Source organism: Passer domesticus, chromosome 3 (assembly GCF_036417665.1).
Source record: "Passer domesticus isolate bPasDom1 chromosome 3, bPasDom1.hap1, whole genome shotgun sequence".
Taxonomy (NCBI): Eukaryota; Metazoa; Chordata; class Aves; order Passeriformes; family Passeridae; genus Passer; species Passer domesticus.
This window is the reverse complement of record NC_087476.1, coordinates 9,765,028-9,785,322: the sequence shown is the minus strand read 5'-3', so window position 1 is coordinate 9,785,322 and position 20,295 is coordinate 9,765,028. Positions and strand designations below refer to the sequence as shown.

The 20,295-nt window shown below is 38.0% G+C and overlaps 1 protein-coding gene and 1 long non-coding RNA gene across 5 annotated transcripts in view; one reads left to right on the top strand and one right to left on the bottom strand.

Moving 5' to 3' along the window:
• LDAH (lipid droplet associated hydrolase) overlaps positions 1 to 20,295 on the bottom strand; it is a 112,095-nt gene that overhangs the window by 61,623 nt on the left and 30,177 nt on the right. For all 3 annotated transcript variants that reach the window (XM_064411805.1, XM_064411807.1, XM_064411806.1), the window contains exons 3-4: positions 18,879 to 19,013; positions 3,110 to 3,279 (exon numbers count right to left, since the gene is read on the bottom strand). In XM_064411805.1, coding sequence (XP_064267875.1) covers positions 3,110 to 3,279; positions 18,879 to 19,013 — 305 coding nt within the window. The remainder of the gene's footprint in view (positions 1 to 3,109; positions 3,280 to 18,878; positions 19,014 to 20,295) is intronic.
• LOC135295942 (uncharacterized) lies at positions 9,910 to 14,540 on the top strand. Of its 2 annotated transcripts, XR_010357979.1 has the most exons (4): positions 9,910 to 10,080; positions 10,940 to 11,061; positions 13,146 to 13,253; positions 14,374 to 14,540. It is a non-coding gene; the product is annotated as an uncharacterized LOC135295942 (long non-coding RNA). The 2 variants fall into 2 exon arrangements; XR_010357981.1 differs by lacking the exon at positions 10,940 to 11,061.

Genomic DNA, 20,295 nt, shown 5'->3' with positions numbered 1-20,295 from the left:
TTTTCCATCTTCACAAAGTGAGGCTGATTTTTTTCCTTCCCAGTGCCAAAATTTTTTAGCAGTCTGGCAAAATCTGGATGCTCTACTTCCCACGGAGAGGTGAATGTTGTTAAGACTTGAAGCCCACCAAGACAACTGGAAAGTGTTTGTGGTTATTCGTGAGCCAGAAAAGACAACAGCCAGGAATTATTCTGCAGCTTTTCACTGAACAGGAGGCATGGGATGGTCTGTGCTCACATGGATGAGTCTCCTCCAGCCTCCAAACAGCATGTCAGCATCCAAACTAACTACTGGGAATGGTCCTGGACCTCAGCCAAGCCCAGAACCATGCAAAGGTGCTGCTGGGAGTTGCTGCTTCCTTTGGGCCAGAAAGCCACTTAAAGACAAGTTTAAAACATCACTGTCCCATTGCTGAAATCTGTGCCATAGCCCCACTTAGTTACAAGTATGGATGCAACCTGTGTGCCCTTCTCTACTAATCACACTTGGTTAAAGGCACCAACCTAAGACTAAGTTTGTGTTAATGGGTCTCCTGAAGGAACACTCAATGGAAGCCTCCCTGAAAATCAATGGGAAAATAGGGATGGGCTCCAAAACTGAATTTATGCTGGAATAAACTGGCAATTCCCATTTAATTTCTACTAATTAAAGAGGAAAGCATTATCTCACACAAGCCTAAGGAAAAAATGCAGTACCCCATTTAGTTGCAGAGCACAGGGGCCCTAGATAGCAGCAGCATTTGGGTCCAAAAAAGGGAAATAAAGCTGGTAAAGGGTCTAGATAACAAGTCTTATGAGAAGTGGCTGAGAGAGCTGGATTTTTTAGTCTGGAGAAGAGAAGGCTCAGAGGAGACTTCTACAACTGAAAGGATGCTGCAATGATGTGGGGGTCAGTCTCTTTTGCCCCGTCTCAAGTGAAAACATATGAGGAAATGGTCTTAAGTTGCACCAAGGGAGATTCAGATTAGTTATTAAAAATCTTTTTTGCACTGAATGAGTGGTTAGGCATTGAAGTAAGTTGCCCTGGAAGGCAGTGGAGGCCCTGTGTGGAAGTGTTGAAAAGGCTGGATAAGGCACCTGGGGATACGGGTTAGGGATGAATATGGTGGTCCTGCGTTGATGACTGGACTTGATGATCTTTGAAGTCTCTTCCAACCTTGATGACTCTGTGATCCTGTGAAAACTGACAGCTGAAGAGGAATGAAGGAGGAGAGAGAAGAGGATGTACTTTCTCCTTTTCATGCACGCTAAGGGACGGACAATCTAGTCTGTATGTGGTTGGACTATGGAAGAGCTTTAAATTGTGAAACAAAAATTTCTTCAGTGAAGCGGGGTCAGGCATTGGAACAGACTCCTCAGGGAAGTGGTTGAATCACCATCCTGGATGTGTTCAAGAAACATGTGGATGTGGCACTGTGGGGACATGGTTTAGTGCTGAACACAGCATTGCATTAACAACTGGACTCAATGACCTTACAGATCTTTCCCAAACTTAAAAATTCTATGCTCTGTGATTCTAAAAATAAAATCTGCTAAACATACATTCCAAATATAAATGTTTACTGGACTATTTGAATAAAAAAATACAACAAATTAACCTCTGCTTCAGAATAAATTGTAAATAATGAAAGCAGAGAATTTAAAGACCAAACCCAAAATTCATATAATGAAAAAATATCACCGAGAACTACATAAATACAAAATCAAATGATCTAGCTACTAAAATACACATGTGCTCAAAATCTTGTGGGAATCAAATATTCCAGTAAAAATAAAGGGAGAGATGGAAACACAAGTTTCTTATTATCACACTTCATATGTTATAAAACCTAAGAGTTAACTTATTTTTGGCAAAGGGACAAAGATTGCACAATACTCCGGCTTACACAAATATTTTCTATTGTTGAATGCATCTTAAATGTAGCTTGTCATATATTAACTTCATGCACACAGTGCACCATGAGGTCTAAGAGGGTCCCAAAGATCCCTACGTTTCAAAATACTGACAAAAAGTTGCCAGCATCCGGTGAGCCAGGTGTAAAAATGTTACTCAACAATTTTTACTTTAATTGAAAGCAGATCAAATCATTTGAGCAATAAAGACTACAGATTTTGACCCCAAAAAAGTTGGTACATTTGAACAAATTAATGCACATATTTTCTAGAATACTCCTTTCTGAAAATATGTAAAATTTCTCTGAAAAATATTCTTGTTTATAATCACAAAGTGAAATATGCCTGTCATTATTATGTATGAGGTTATCCTCATGTTTCACATTTTTAGTTCCTTTTACCTTTAAAGGAAGAAGAAGTTAGATGTGCAGTGGAAATTGTTATGAAGCAGTGGATATGCATATATTAACCACATACATTACATGTATTAACCACATGCATATATTAACCCCAGACTTCATGTCAGCACTAACATGGAACTTCCTTCCACTGAAGATTTTATAAAGTAAAGGAAGAAGCAATGATTTAGTAAGAGTGAATGTTTAAGAATAAAAACTCCCTATTCTCCATTTATCAGCCTCAAACAGACAGTTAGTATTGAGTACATTTTGCCATTTACAGAGGGCAAAGATATGGTCCTGCTTCAGCCATCTTACTGCTTCACAGGGACAAACAAAAATGTTCAGATATACAGAACATGCAGTTACAGCTCTCACTCTCACTGAGTTACACAAACCAAGACTGAATTGCAGAAGCAGTGATATTTGCATTAAATTTTAAAATCAATGTCTTTCATAGTAGTACTCCTCATAATTTATATTACTGTTCATTCCCATACATATTCCCATGTCTAACCAGCAATCTGTTCACCTCAAGATAAGAGACCACTATAAAAATCAAATGTCATCATAAGTCATAAATATATGCCTCACCATTATCAATTATTTATATTCCAAGGGCATTAAAGATCGAAATTCAGACTCAGAATTACATCAATCTGCTTTATTATATGTTACTAGGATCAAGGTCTTTTTTTTTTTGTTTGTTCCTGCATAACAGAATAGAGTTTCCACAGCAAATTCATGGTATTACCCATAGGCTGAGCATGTGCACTGCTTTGCTAATAAAGCAACTCCCATTCGAGAAGGTTCATGTACCTGAAGTTCTGATGCTCGTTTCATCATCTCCAGGGTGATGTAGCAGCCAATAGAATGAGCAATCAGTACCAGCTTTATATCTTTTGATACATTCTTTCTGAGGAAGTTCAGCTTATGCTCTACTTGTCCGTTAAGTCCAAAAACATCTTCTAGCTCCTTAATATCTGTGTCTGAAACATAAAAGAAAAGAAGTCCTTTGGTTCAATGAATAAAATTTCAGGCATGTCTCTTTTTTGCCCCTCTTCTTTGTAGAACACTGAAATAAAAACATGTATTAATTAAAAAATCCCAAATAAACTAAACACACAAAAAAAACCCCTCACCAGACTTAAAAATTTAATTTTCAGTTATCCCCACTGGAAAATACTGACTGATAAATCACATGCACAGGATGTAAAGCCTTATGTGTAAGTTGGGAATCAGTACAAGATATGTAAACACATGGAGATTTCATAGCACATCATCCACTATTTTAATCTCCTTCATTCAGAACAAGACTAAACTCAGAGCATTGGATTAACTTAAATCAACCCAACTTTACATTGAGAGATCAGGCCCTACAACAGCAATACTGCCCAGGAATGAGTCCCTCCCCACAGAAGACAAGCTACCATATATGATATCATGCACTAGCAACCTTCAGATATTCAAAATCTCCTGTCTTAAAGATGCACAAAAATGTCCCACAGAATGTGTCAAGGCAGAACACCAGCACCTACATAAAATATCCCTATTAATGCAGGTTCTTATCATGGTCAATTCAGCTGCAAAGAGGAAAATCAAGTTAGAGCTTCATGGTTCTAGATTACTGTACAATTTCATTCCTGTTTTGCCAGGGACCTTCTAAAGGAGCTTGGGCAATTCCTCATGATGAGGATTTGGCTCCTTGCTTCCTGGCCAGTCAACAAGACAAACTGAACTGGAGTCTGTAAAAATATCCAGCAATTCAGATATCTTTAACTTGCTTATTACAAGGGTGACATGTATCTGAAGCTCCCCAGTCTAAGAGGGTTCACAGCTCTTTCATCTGCTAGAGAAGTGCTTTACCCACTAAACTAAACACTAAGTTAAGGATACACCACTCCAGTTTATGCTAGACTACTCTACTGACATGACATAAGAAGAAATATTAAAAAGAAGAGCAATAGAAAAGAGAGAGAAAGAATGAAGGAATGAATGCCCCTAGCTTATCTAGACAAGATGGAGTGGTACTAATATCACTTAATCTCTTAAATCTGTGCTCTTATCTCAGGATTCAGTTTCACACTACAAATTAAACCTCTGATCTTTTATATTCCTTATAGGCTGACTTGCAGTGCAGTTTTGCCTGAAGTTAAACCTCCTGGCAGCACAGTTTGGACACACAGTGGGGACCAGCTCATTACTGAGCCATGGTCCTACAGATGGCTCCTAGGCTCCTGGCAAATGCCACCCACCTCCAACAACTCAGGAGCAGCTAACAGAGTGCACACACAGCCCTAACTGGCCCAGTAAGGTGTTTAACTTCCCACTTGGTGTCTTCTGGTGAGCTCTGCTACAGTCCCCTGTGTGAAAAATAGATGTGGAACAAAGTGTCCATCAGGCAAAGATCTGTAAAGATAAATACACTAAAAAGACTGAAACGCATTGAAGAAAAATGACTGTACAAGGAAGTCAGAATCGTAGTTCTGTTTCAAATTGTTTTGAACCTGCTTGAGGAAAGAGGTAACTATGTGCTAACTGCCTATGACAGTGAACAGCATTTATCAAATCATAGCTGTCAGTACTTTAATTCATACACAGTAAATTTCATGGCAACTGGACAGTAACCCCAAATACTGAAGATTACTAACAGTGCTGTAGTGAATTTATCAGGAGGTTGATAGTGTTAGAACTAATTGGTAGCCCAAGTGGACTGGCACTACATCACCTTTTTGATCATCTGTATGAAACATACCCTTTAGAAGCAAAATAATTGCTCAAGATGGATCTTTTCTGAGTTTAAATAATTACCAAAGTCCCAACAAAGTTGTTCTTCAGTTAAACTACTGTTTCTGCTAAAACTACCAATGATCACATCCCAGCATAATTTAGAGCAATCTACTCAAAACAAAAAAGGGTATACCTAAATACACCCAAGGAATGCAAAATTAGATGAGAAGTGATATTTTGTTTATTAGGCTTTCTACACGTAATAGAAAACAAAGAGTTTCTTCTATTTTCAAAAACCCTAAATAAAAGCCTAAGGCAAAAACACTATTTTTACATTTAGTTCCTACTTTTAGCAAAAGCTGCCTTTCCTACATTAAATTACACAGCAGCTCAGCAGGAACAGGTTGTCTGCATCCCAAGTCTAATTACAGGTATATGTAACACAGAAAACACCAGCATAGTAGAAACATGATGACCCATTGGATAGAGCAACAAGTGAAGGAGTAAGCTATATTGAGTATATATGTATTACAACACATATTGGAAGATATATGTGTTGGTAACACATATAGTGTTGGGTTGAGTGAGTCAATTATCCCTTGTAAACATTTGCTGTCATTTCTGTACTGTTTCACTCAGGCCCTGCCATCTCAGTAGTTTATCAGCACGTCTTTTAATGGCTTACATTTTATTTCAGTTAATGAAAATAAGTGTTTTCAGCTTATTTTCCAGTTAAAGCAAGGGAAAATGAAGCAAAGTAGGTGCATAAATCTTGTAGAGAACTTTTCATGGTTCACAAGACCCCAAAAACCAAGCAGGAAACAAGACAGATTTTTATTTGTATTATTCAGTCTCACGAGGTTAATGGCTTTTCCGTACATGAATTCAGCATCTGCTAAAAGAGCTGCTGAAAACTGCTGCCATGAAATTAATAAATAGCACAGCAGAGACAGTCTAGGTCCATCTCAATACTTTCCAAGTTTAGATTAACTATGTTAGACAAATACAGTTAATTAGCTAAGACATTACATACCTAATTTAATGTTTATTTACCTAACAGCAGTGTAGACATTCTGGCCAACACACCCAAAGCTATTGGCTTCAGCAGAAATGTGCCTGTTCAGAACCAGCTGTGTTGCCAGAGCAAGAACCCTGAGGAAGGACATGGCTGGGGATTGAGAATAAAGTGAAAACAATGGCTTTTTCCTCCTTGTGTTTGGCCAGACTTGAGAACACTCAATTCCAGCCTGTGCACCAGTGTTTCCTTAAGGGGACCAGGGAGAGCTGAGCCTGCAGAAGTGATTTTTAATTGGATGGATGGGTCAGTTGTGATTGATGATGATCATGGACACTCATTCCACTGTGGGCCAAATCACCCCCAGCGCAGCCCTGCTCACACACTCAGAGCAAGGATGCTCCAATTCCCTCACCTACTGGCCCGTGTTGAACACACAGAGAACTTCTCTGAGGCTGCCAGTGAGTCCTGACAGTCAAGGCTGACCCCAGAGAATTGTTTCAGCTGTTTAATACAACCTTTCCTTTTCTTCTGAAATACTGGTTTATTGCCAAACTCAATCACCGTGGCACTATTCCTAGAGAAGCCACACTGGGGAATGAGCATGCAGTGTGGGGTCTGGTAATCCCCATGCAAAACTCTCATCATGGACCAGCCCCACACTCCTCAGGTGAAGCTCCAGTATCACATAACCCTGCACTGAAACAGGCATCCTATTTGACATCTGGACAAACATAAAATTGCCCACGCCTCATGTCACTTCATGTTTCCCCAACACAAATGCTACACTTCTAATAGTCCAAAATGTGCAAGAGCTGGGCTGCATCACAAGTCTGAAAGATTTATTTATTTATTTTACAGAATAAAATCGCCCAGGGATTATCCAAAATCAACACGAATTTCTTGGGTGGAGAAGCTTAAATGGGTTCTTTGTATAAGCAAACAGACTTGCACAAACACACTGGCAGTCAGCACTCCAATGGCTCTACATCAAAGAAGAGACCAGAGTGACTTCACCTCAGGTGTGGAATACATGCCATGGCTGAAGGAGAGCTCATTTAAGCACTTTTCAGATAGTAGAAATTATACGACTTGTACCTTATGCTACAAACACCCCATCTGGGCCAAGACATGATTTTAGGACTTTATTTAACTGGTGTATTAAAAGAAATACTGTATTTCGTTATTTTTTTTGGCAAAGCATTAATTTTCTGATGTGCTTTCAGAAAAACAAATGCGCCATCACTTGAATGAATGTCTTTTTCTAACCTCTGCAAAAACTACAGGCAGAAAACAATGACAGATTAAAACAAAGTGTTTGCTCTAAGATTAGTTAACAAGTTAATCTTGCTAGGAAAGAGGACTTTGGTTTTCAGGGAAATAACAGAGAACTGTGTTTGTTTGTTTTCTGCTGTGTATGCAAGGGAAATTCTTATGCAGAAAAAAAAGCACAGCAGTTATATGAGCAGACTTGAGGCTGCCAATTCATAAAAGTTAGCCTTTCATTAAAAAGTCTGCTGAATCATAGACTTCTTTTTACTGGAAGATTCAAAAAGATATCAGAGGCCTGACTTTCTAACAGGACCTTTAAATTTCTGCATGCTTTTGTACTTCTCAAATTTCACAATTTTCCAAACTCTGAACTGCCCTGGTTACAACAGGCGACTGAGTATTTGAGCTCAGTACATATGAACACTTGTCATGGAGTGACTTTGAAGTACGACCCAAGATCAGCTCATAAACAAGGCCTCCAAATTACTCCTGAACAAGTAAGGAACCATGAGGAAAGGTGAGCTGCAATTACATATAATGAAGGAAAGGGAGGTAAAAACCACTGGTCTACCTGCACTGTATCTTCCTCTTCCATAGACCACTGACTCTAAGAAGTGGCAGCAGGATATCTAAGAACAAGCTTCAATCAATCACTTCTATAAACTCGTGTGCTCAAGAATTTTCAGAACTGGACCTTTTGCAGGGTAAGGACAAGTAAGTGTCTGGAGACTGAACTAGTGGGGTAGCTCAGGGACATATAAATTCCTCTGCATCTCCACCAAATACCCAAGTAAAACCAACATATTGGGCCAAGTGTTTTAGATTTTACATACCACCTCTTTTTTCCACCACAAACACATAGACAGACTCTGGTGGGAGCAGCAGTAGTTTTGACTGAATAACTTGTGTTTAGATGAAGCAACACCTGGAACGTTTTTATCTTTTCCTTTATGTAGTGACAGACAGAAACTGCAACTGAATTACTTAAGTTACTGTTAAAATGGTGTGCATAATATGAAGTCTAATTCTGGAAATTAAATAAATAATTTGATTGGTTTTTTTCCTTATAGCAAAAGACACTAATTCCTCAAAAGTGAACCATGCCATTTGATGTTAAAATAGAACTGTAAGATTAAAAATTGAGACTTAAGGTTTGTGGGTCTAGTATGGGCATTGCCTAAAGATATATTGCTAAAAGCCTGACTGTTTCACTTTCATTTGATTAGTGAACCATGGATAATTTGTATCAGCAAGCAATAAAATGCCAAAGAAAAAGGATGCAAACCCTGAAAGAATGTTAAATAAATATTAAAGAACTCCTCCTGACACCAAGAACCAGGTCTTAAAGCACTGTGTTTTAGATTAACCCTTAGACCTTAGTCTGGCCCTAGCACCCTCAGGAACTGTTCATACAACTTTTAAGATAAACACACCATTAATTAGTGTTTATTAGAGCAATTACTTTTTGTAAAGGTATCCTCCACAAATAAATTACCATTTACTCAAGATACTGAAGTGGTCATTTGTATTATTTCCTTTACTAGAAAAATAACAAGGCCTTAATTTACAAACTGAACTACTGATTTCCTTTGCTTTCTACACACCTATTGCTGGGACACTTGTTTAACACCTAATATGTTTTTCAAAGGAAGCTGTATTATAATTAAATTAGTACAAGAATAGTCTGACAGAATGAACTAATAAACATGACAAGTACTAAACCCCAGATTTTTATTAAAAGCATACAGGAACACCCTGAAGTATTAAAATTATCTCTTAGAAACTTATTTTATTTTACATTCCCAGTCTTGCTTCCCTCTGTTCAGAGTAACTATTATCAAGTAATTATGAAATAACAGTACAGACTTTGAAGCAGACTTTTGTTGGTTGTCTCAAATGCAAGGCAAACACCATTAAACAGTGTTTTATTATGCAGTTCAATACCAATTGACATCTCCATTCCAAGCACTTTAATGAGCATAAAGTAAATGTTGTATGGGTGTTTTACATACTGTATATAGTAAAGTTTTCTGTATTTGAATGACTGCATTTTATAGTCTGTAAGCTGAATATAGCTGCAGGAAGTCCAATCTGTAAGAATTCTCAGCATCGTATTATGAACAGAGAAAACAAACAGTAAAACAAACTTACAAAAAAACCCCACACTTTGCAGGGTACAGGCTAGAGACCCATCACTGTACAGGAGCAGATCTGAATTTCCAACATAAAATGACCTCAAGGAGCAAAAAGCAAAGAGGTCTGAATCCCTGGGAATGTGATTGTCCATGCTACATTTCTTGTTTCTGGATGCACTGAAGCCAAGTGCAAAGCTGTGTCAATGCCCCCCACTCACCCACACAAACAAAACTGCACACTTCAACACAAATTACTTTTATACAGATTAACAATGGAAGAAAACCAGAATAATAATGATCTTCACACCACCAAGAATGGGGAGGTGTAGCATAGATGGTAAGGAAAGGACAGTAGAAATTGTATTGAAGGGAACAAAAATAGATGAATATCACTTCATAGGCATTGATTCCATTGGTTATGACAAATGAGGTGCTGCACCACAGTAGGCAAGTCCAACAGTCACACCTATTGGAAACAGCACTTCAAAACTTTGGGAAGTTCAAATAGATACAAATAGAGAAAGAAGGACTGAGAGCAAACAAGGGAGAGCCGCAGTTCAGAGCAGAGTAAGACAGCTGGCCAAGGAAGACAACCCATGTTATTTCACAGACAGGAAATAAAAGGAATTATTTTCAAAGTAAGAGAAAATGAGAAGGTGCACACCATGATGTTAAGAGAAAGAAAAGGGAAAAAGCTGGGAGTTGAGGGGGCAGTTATATAACAGCCCAAGTTACAATACAGAATCTGTACTTCACAGCGATTGGGCAGATTGATAGGTAACATTTATGAAGTGTTTGATGCTTCTATTGAATTCAAGCTGTAACTTTTAATTTGCTAGGCCAGTCCTAATTTTCCTTGAAAATCCATCCCAAAATTTTATTCAGTACTGTGGTATCAACCAAGACTGACATGTTCAATTAAGTATGAATCTTCAGAATCATACCAAAATAACAGTAATGCACTTCCTGTTTCACCAGCTCCTATAACAGGCATTAGGATGGCATTCAGTAAACTTAGTCTTTTTATTTGCCCTTGCAAATATTCATCTTGGTTGACACTGTTTCAACAGAAGTATAAAGAGAAGTGTAGGTTTCTACACGATTTTTATTTGTCCAAAGAAATGTTAAATTTAATACCCAGATCCAAATTATGTAACAACATCCTTTTTAAGGAGTAAATGATCTACTTAGGCAAGCATTACATTTTTCCATCTTTCATCTGTACCCCTCAAAACTGATGGATTATAAGAACCCTTCAAATTATTATCTTATAGTCCCTGCTGCAGTGAACTAGTAGCACAGAACTGACTGCAAAGAGCTATGTCAGCTTATGCCAGAGAACATGAGCCCCTGCTAGCAGTGCTGAGGGCTGTAGCACAGCACGTCTGCCAAATATTCTGCAATGCAGTGCCACCTCACAGGACTCAGTCAACACTCCCAATGCTACCTGCCTTGAAAAGGCTTGTAATTTCTGCCTGGGCTTCTCTTCACACACAGAGGATGACCTGACAGCAGAGGGAACCAACCATGGCTCAGTGACTCCCAGCACTGATCCCCACTGGCAAAAGAAAAACAGAAAAAACAGCACCTGCAAAAGTCTGAATTTATGAAACTCAATGGTAAAACTTGGCAGAGCAAATAGATTTTCACCTTGTACTTTGTATAAATGTAGCAGGTTTCTTTATCAGTTGCTGATTCTTTAAGTAACCATTTGCATATGCTGTGCAGTGCAAATTTTGTATCTTCGGGGAAGAAACAAATTTTTGTGAAATGACTGTTTTAAATTCTGATTTTTATCTTTTCTTCTCCAGTGTTCTGTTACACTGTTTAAAATTTAATTCTCTGTTACCAAGATAGCAGTTTCTTTTTTAACCTTCCTGAAGAAAATGCTGAAGGTTTCTTTTTTAGCCACCCACCTGAAATGCCCAGCATACAACTATGGCAACCTGCCCAAGGTACTGCTGTGATGGCTTTACTCTACTTGGAGTTTTACCTGATAGGTGAAATAGAGACTGAAGTGCCACCAATACAAAACTGAGTACTTAAAGGGGCTATAAGAAAGCTGGAGAGGGACTTTTAAAATGGCATGAAGTGATAGGAGAAAGGGAAATGGGTTTAAACTGGAAGAGAGCAGGTTTAGTTTAGGTATAAAGAAAAAATTCTTTACTGTGAATTGTGGATGCCCCATCCCTCAAGGACAGGCTGGACAGGGCTTTGAGTAGCCTTGTCTCATGGATGGTGTCTCTGCCCATGGTAGGGGATAGATAAGGCATTTTTGGTCTTCATTTTGCACATGTGAGAGGTCCTTCATGGAAAGTAAATCAGTTCAACACAAGCAGTTCTAGAGTCATGGTTGTGAAAAGTTTGGTTTCCTCACGCATTTAGCAGACACTGAAGCAACAGCTCAATACAAACATTTTGAAACTGCCTGAGGCTTTACAGTATAATTTATATAATAAGACACATCACCTGAGTTTTACCTGCACTCTGGACATAAACACTTCCAAATACAATCACGCAGTTTCATACTGAAGTGTATTCAGGAACAGTAATATTGCCCTGTTTGTGATTACCTGAAAAATCCCCCAAATCACGTAAACCATAGCACCGAAGGAAGTGGCAGCAAGCTCAGCAATAATATGCTTGAAGCCATAGTTCTATTCTAAAAAAAGTGATGCTACAATGGCAGTGCCAAAGAATTTTAAGTATCTGCTACAATGTTTAACCCAATGGGGAATTACTTGGCAAACAAGTAGTCACCTGACCAGACCAGTAATTCAATAACTGTAGTAAATTAGGTTATTTTAATATATGTATTAATTGACAAAACCTCAAATTCAGCCCTTAGAAAGGTAAGAATATGTATATCTTAAAGAAAGACACTAGTGCCACGTGGTATCAAAACTAGGAAAAAAAAAAACAACTTCATCCAGCAAGCAGCAATGAGACTCATTCAACCTGAATCCACAGTACCACATAATTTTGTTCTTTATCATTTCTTCAAGCACTCTGCCTCTACTCAGATGTTAGACATTTAAGATACATTAGAGGCAACAGTAATTCATTACTGATTATTTAAGAATGAGGCCATTTGCAGTTACTTCTTCTGCACACTCTGCCTTACAGTTTTGTCTATTTCCCTGAAGTGCTTACATTCTCCTCAAAGGAAGAGAAATTCCTAAAACTGAAAAAAACCCAGAAAGGGTCCATGTTCCAAACCTGATTAATTTTAGAATCTGGAATGATGTTGTGCATTACTGATGGTTTCTCACTCTAACAGCTGTAGATCACTATCAATTAAAAATAAAAATGTCATTAAACACTGGAATGATACCATCAAGGTCTGCACCATTTGTTACAAGTTTTGTGGGTATAAAAATTAAATCAAAGGTCCCTAATACAAATTAGAATTGCTAAATTAAACTATTGATCAGCTTTTCTTCCTGCAGCCAACCTGTGAAGTGAATAAACTTTTTGACTCAACTATAAAAACAAATCCAGGCCTCTTACACCTTCAGACATAATGATTATTCCCTGCTGTGGGGTTACTTCATTGTCATTCTGTTAGCAGATGCAAAAATACCTTTCAAACTGAGTTGTGTTAAAAGATTCCTAAGCATTTTCCCTGGGGAAAATAACCTGATCATATAAATACTGTGGTTTTTTTTCAAATTACGTTAGGTTTTTACTTTCCCTTTAACAGTATGGTAAACATCCAAACAAGCTACTCTGAAACATGATAGCACTGCTCATCCCAGGGACCTGTGATCTGCCTTCAAACAGACACCAGAAGATGGAATCTCTTGACCAGGTAGAACATTCTTGAACGCTTCCCCTGCTCTCACTAAAAGCCACCTGCATCTAAACAGAAATGCTGGTGTCAGTTGGAGAACACACCTAGGCAGAAAATAACCCATAAACAATTTCAAAACCTATATCCAAAGTTTCCTGGAATGCAGCAAAAACTTTGTGCTCTCTAATGGATGAATTCTTGCCTTTTTTTTTTTAACATCAAGTTTTCTGGATAAAGGTCCAGAAGATTGTACCAGTTTTCAAAAATCGTTAAAAAAAGAATTATATTATTCTTATTTGTAGGTATGGATGAAAACTTCTGGTTCTTTTAACTAAGGAATTAGTTGAAGAAAGTACTAGAATGGATTAAAGAGCTCTCTACATGGACATTTTTAAATAATATTCCAATATTCCAATAGATATTATGTCAACAGACTAAGTGGAAAACCTAGATAGAAATAGAGAATGCAGAGAACATATTTTTCATATAGCCATAAGAAATGTTACATTCCTTGTAATGTCAGCAAAAATTAGTCACTACTCCATCAAACTCAATGGGATATACATTAAGTGGTACCAAAATGAGCTTAATAGTGTTTAAATGATCTTTACAATTAAATACATGGCTGCTAAGGTATGATAATATAAACACTTAAAATTGTTAACATTTTGAATGGCCAGAAAAGAAGGCAACAGAGCAACTTAGAAATACTTCATATATGGCAAAACTTTAATTTTCTTAGTTTTGATTTTGAATGGAACAAGCCTTTTAAACACATGCTTAAAATTAAGCAGGACCGATAAAGTCAATGCCAAATGCCAAGATTTCACTCTAAGGATGTATTTGCATAATTATGGGCATGATTACGGGACCTCCATGAATAATTAACTGAACGTGGTTTAAAGGAAAGAAGTAAATGGAGTAGGGCAGCATCCCTAGGGCTGCTTACTTTTCACACATCTAGATTTCAAGCATTCCAGTGGGTTCATAAGATGAACTGACCATTTGTTTCCTTAAAATAGACACAGCTTTAAAACCATATAGTAAAATTCAGATCTTACCAGGCTAAGACAAAAAACCTCAAGATTTAAATGGCTCGTAATAACTTTTACACATGCACACACGCTTCCTTCCTTAGGTTGCCTTTTCCAAGACAAGGAAGGAATAAGGTTTCTGGGCAACAGCAGTTGCTGGATCACAAGGGGCAGCAGGACTGCACTGCAGTTCCTGTCCTATCCCGTGAAAACAACCAGTCCTTCTGTGCACACCCTGACCTGGGCTCCCTCACTCCTGACAAAATACCACTTGAGGAGCTCCACTAATCAGTGCCAAGGCCAGCTCTGTGAACAGGGACCTCACCCTCTCTATACATTAAAAAAATTGCACTTGCTATGAAATAGTTGTGAAACCAGCATAATTCTACTGTGATGGCATGCTCGAAACTTGGGGTTTTTATTGCATCTACAGTGTGATCACTAGACGGGAGACATTGTGTCATATAAATCTGCATTACAGTTAAGCAGACTTTTAACATATTCTAGGCCATAAACATGACTACAGAGTTTTCTGTGTCTGTAATATAGAAATATAACTGACTAAACCTCAAAGGAAATTATATTAAAGATAATTCATCTTTCAATGACTCTCAGATATTTTAATTGATACGCCTACGAAGCAAAAAATGTTGTTGAAATAGAAATTAATGTGAATTAAATGTATGTAACATGAATTAAATGGGTATATGCATAAGCTTAAAGTATGCATGTGAGATGTCAGCCCAGCTGCCTTCCTACTGCTTTTCTCCCTATGTATACATGTACACATAAATATGCAACACATAAATGCTTTTTAAGCACGGCTATCACTGCACACCTCAGTGTGGCCACATATCTGCTGTTATAACAAATCATACAGGGCTGAAGCACAGATAAGGATTTGTTGGTCAAAAAACTTCTGAGTATGACAGAGATTAATTGTGAGGTGTTTGTGTACTGACCAAAGAAACTGCCAGTATCTCTGATCCACCTGATTCAGCAATGTACGTATTTTCCCTCATCAGCAATTGCTAAAAACATCTATTCTACTTAAACTAAATGAGTTTAAGTAGAATAGCCAGCAAAAACTACCAAATGCATACAGAGTCCCTGTGTCCATGTAACTTCTGTCCCTGGAAACGTTTAAGGCCAGGCTGGATGGAGCTGTGAGCAACCTGGTCTAGTGGAAGGTGTTTGTGTCCATGGCAGGGGGGGTTATAACTAAATTATATTTAAGCTCCCTTCCAACCCAGGCCATTCTATAATTCTGTAATACACAACAAGAAGGAAACGTCCCTATTTTTAGGAACCCAGTTCTTGGAATACCAAACTTCCATGACCTCCTCCTCTCCCGTTTGCAGCAGTGCAGATCACAATCCCACTCTGTGTCAGCACCACACATTCATGGTGGCACAACATCTCCAAGGCCACTGCAGCAAATCCTTACACAGAAGTGTTATTGGAAAAGTATTTAGTTACTACTCATTGCACTTAGCAAGTGGAAAGCAGCTGAAGTGCCAATTGCATCTGATCAGCCAGATCACAGTTTGGGAATCACTGTCCTGAACAACTCATAACCTCTTAGTACAGAACACCACACTCTTTGTCTTGCTCAGGCTACTATTTTAGGCTCTTTCCTGCCAGCACAGCATATCATGATGGCAAAAACTTCTGGCTCGTGTCTGCTGATCAAGCTCACACTTCTATCTGTGATTTGGTGGACAACTAGCCAGCAATTAACAAGATTACTAACTTGCTGAAGTATAAATTCAATTTTAAACCAAATAATTTCAGTTGTCTGTTCTGTATTTATACCACTTGAGCTAGAGGCAGACTCTCACTCATAGCCAATTCTGCAGTTTCATTAGAAGCCAGAGGGCTGCAAAAGCAAACTTCATTCAGATGAATTACACCAACAGCCAAGAAGCAATACATCAAATAAATTTAAGCAACACACCACTTCCAATTTTTCCTTTAACGCTAGAATTTATTTCTTTTTATGCACAACTTAATTTAAGTTCAAAACTTCACACTGATGGTACATTAACATTTCAGGTTCACATAATCAATGTCTTCACAGATAATTTATTATTCCTTCACCACTTCTCTGCTTTTCCCATACTGTTTCTTAGGATGTAATTCAGTTTCAAAATGGTCTGAAGGCCCTACTCCCCCTGTGTAAAGAGCAAGAAGTGGAAACACTCTTTGGATGGACTAGAAATCAATAATTACCTATATTTTTCACCAAGAACCACAAACTAAGGCTGGTTTAGCAGATTTTAAGAACACACTATTATCTTATCACACTATACATAGAACATAAAGTTCATAGAACTTTAAAGTCCATAGAACATAAAAGATCAAACTAGAAATTTATTTTGTAAATTGACTATTAAGAATGCCACTCAAAATTTCCTGTCATTCAGAAGGAAAAACCTGTCTTGCTGATTTGACTGTGTCTAACTCAATACTCATCTGTATAGTTTATAAAGTTCTAGAGATTTATCTTGAATACAATTTATCATTTGACCAAATATTGTATCATTAAGTCACGAATGCTGACTAGCTACTTATTAGGTATATGATATTTTAATACATCGATTGTGTCTCCTTAGTTGATTAAGATATGAATCACAGGATTCCATATTTCTGTAGCACTTGGCAAACACAGACTAATAGGACAAATAAATTAATAATTTAATTCTGATGTAATTTTTCTTTACTCTCAGTCTCATTTTGCTACCAAAAGTAGTTTATTGGCAGCCCTAAGGACAAACAAAAGCATGCCTTCCATCTTCTTGAAGGAATTGAGACTTTGGAGTGTGTCCAGAGAAAGGCAACGAGCTGGGAAGGGTCTGGGGCACAAATCTGATGAGGAGCAGCTCAGGGAGCTGGGGGTGTTCAGCTCGAAAAAAAAGAAGTTCAAGGAGGACCTTACTGCTCTCTACAATTACCTGAAAAGAGGTTGTAGCCAGGCAAGCAGAAGTTGGTCGCTTCCAGGAAGGGATACAACAGGAGAAAACTACCTCAAGTTGTGCCAAGAAAGGTTCAGGCTGGACACTAGGAAAAATTTCTTCACTGAGAGTTGGTTAAGCATTGGAACAGGCTGCCCAGGGAAGTGGTGGAGTCACCATCCTTGGAAGTGTTCAAGTAACAAGCAGATGTGGCACATGACATGGTTTAGTGGGTATGGTGGCATTTGGTTGCCTTGATCTTTTCCAAATGTACTGATCCCATGATTCTTTCTGAAATATTCTGTTTCTTATTTCTCATCCAGCCACAGCAGATGTCCACAGAACTAAACCACTTTAAAATATTGCTATGTATGTACACCTGCTGTCTATGTATATGTTTTATGCTAATTTTAAGTAAAATAAGAGAGAACTAGGAAACTCCTTTTTGTAATTTTCCCCTTCACCTAAGGATTGATGTTGCCCTGTTTTACGTTCACAGCAGTTAAAAACAAATGTCTTTTTAAAAGCTGAGGAGGAGGATAAGGACATTGAAACTGAGGTATGACTTCTGTATTGTATTCAATGAGTAAAATTAAGTTTCAAATAGTTTTGCACAGTGGATTGATTGCTGGGAGCAGAATTACAGCAGTGAAATGTTCAATTAATGGTGTGTGCCTCTGTGGAGCAGAGCTTGCAAGAGTTCTCTGAATAGAAGGATATCACATAGAAGTAGAAATGAAGGGTGTAGTTTTGTTCAGTTTCCAAACTGCTAAGTGATATCCCTCCAGTCAATTAGGAAGTAGACTGTGATTGATGGCTGCTGTTGGAAAACTTACTTTAGTCTTTATTACACTTCCAAAATGTACTTGAACTAAATCTTATCAGGCATATTATTCCTTTGTAGTTTGCTACATTTTAGACCCCTTTCCAGGGCAGCATCATTCATAAGTCAAGTGCACAATTTAAATGCTTGCACACTGTAAATCAGTGGTCTCCAAAGTGGGGCGTCTGCACAGTGTGATATAGGAAGAAAATACCAGAAATGCTGATATACTGCTACACCACTGTAGCTTGACCAAGTCCAGAGGACGTCCAACATCAATCAGCTTTCAGGACAGGATGCACTGCAGGTTCCCCCATCTAGCTATGCTTGGAGCACCATCTCTTGCTGCAGATCTGCATGTCAAGACTCTTAACAGATACACAAGCAACCTCTTCCCTACAAACATCCCATACCCCAGTCTCAGGAAGACTTGCTTCCAGGTAATTCACTGATTTAATACAGCTGTTTTTAAATTCAGAGATAATTAGATCTCTCCTAACCTATTCAATCTCTGAACTGGACATCTAATTTAAAAATTTACTTTTCTACTCTACTCTTCTCAACATAAACACATTCTAGACCTTCTTCACTGTAACGTGTCTCTAACGACTGCCAACAGTAAACTCTCTTATTCTCTTAATAGCATATATTCGTCTGGCAAATCTAATTTACCTGAAATACTTCACTAACTTCTCATACAACTGAAAATTGTTTTGTAGAAATACAATGGAGACATTTAAAACTCATGTCAATCTGTTTTCAATAAGCACAAGTTTTGCCACAGAAACTGGAAGCGTAAAAACAATTGTATGCACAGGTGACAGTGTTGTACCTTCTATCATTTCCATCCCACTCGGAGGTTTACAGTGTCCAGCATGGCTCACAACCCAGACAGGATACTGCTGGTTCAGTCCACAATAAAGGGCCTGTATAAAGGTCCTGTAATAACCTGCCAGTCCAGGGTTACCTGCCAAAAAAACAAAACATACAAACACACAGTCAATAATAACCTTACAACAGCAAGCAATCTGCTTCAAAACAAACTAAACAGCATTACATAGCAATTTGATAATTTATTTTCTCTAGTACATTTCCAGTTTTTATTTCCCCAATGTTACAGGCTATGTTATTCAACTTGTTTAATTCCAGTGACCAATGGCACTCATGGGAAGCATTTTACAGAACTACTTCTAAATTGCAAAACCTAAAATTGAAGTCCAACACAAGTGAAAACATCTTTTTCCATCAGAGGTCAACCAGCTTGCTTATCTTTCCCATCCATTTACAGGAATGTGAAACTAAAACATCACAGTCTACAGCATGTATCACCAGATCCAGATGCCTGCTCTCCAAATATCTCAGTGTTACCACTTCAAAATAGGTATATGGCATTGTTACTATACAAAAAGGCTATCCTGACCCTAAAAGAAATGATGATTTTATTTTAAACACATTGGACCACATAATTATTTTCCTGCTTGCAACTACAACTTCTCTCTGTCCCTTTCTACACCAGTAGAGAAATTCTTTTCAGCTCTTGTGCTCTAGAACCATGGGATAATGTCCTCCTTCCTGGTGTCCCAGCAGCTTTTGAGGACTTCTCATAAAAGGCTGGTGTCTGAATGGACATGGCTTGCCTTGGGAATTCAGACTACCCTGCTCTAAAATCCAGTTAAACACTGAAAATATCATATACCATTGCTGAAGTGGAAACTGAAATACTGTCCCAAAGATAAAAGTACACCTATGAAAGGGATCTCTGGATTCCAAACAAAACTCTATACTCTGCTCCTCCTTTTTTCTTTCTCTTTTGGGTATCACTGGTGATGTAAATTGTAGAGGAAATCCATATGAAGACAAAACAGAACTTTCCTAGTATCTATATGATGCATAAAAATTCCACACAGACACCAGAACACAGAATTCCTATTTATTTATTTATTTATTTATTTTTCAGAGTAGTTACTCTGATTTTTTATTATTGTTTAGACACCAGCAAAGCTCGCCATCATGGTTGGGATTGCTCAGTTATGTGCAACTCCCACTTCAGGCAATTCTTAGTTTGGATATCATCAACAGCAAAAGGCAGCACAAGCAGTATTGTGTAAAAAGGTTGTCATTTTTTAAGACAAAGGCACTCCAAAATAACACCAGTGTATTACAAAACAAAAAGGCCTTCATTCAAATTCTGTCAACTCCTCTGTATCAGTAATAACAGAGGCTGAGCTGTGTAAGTATTGATAGTGACA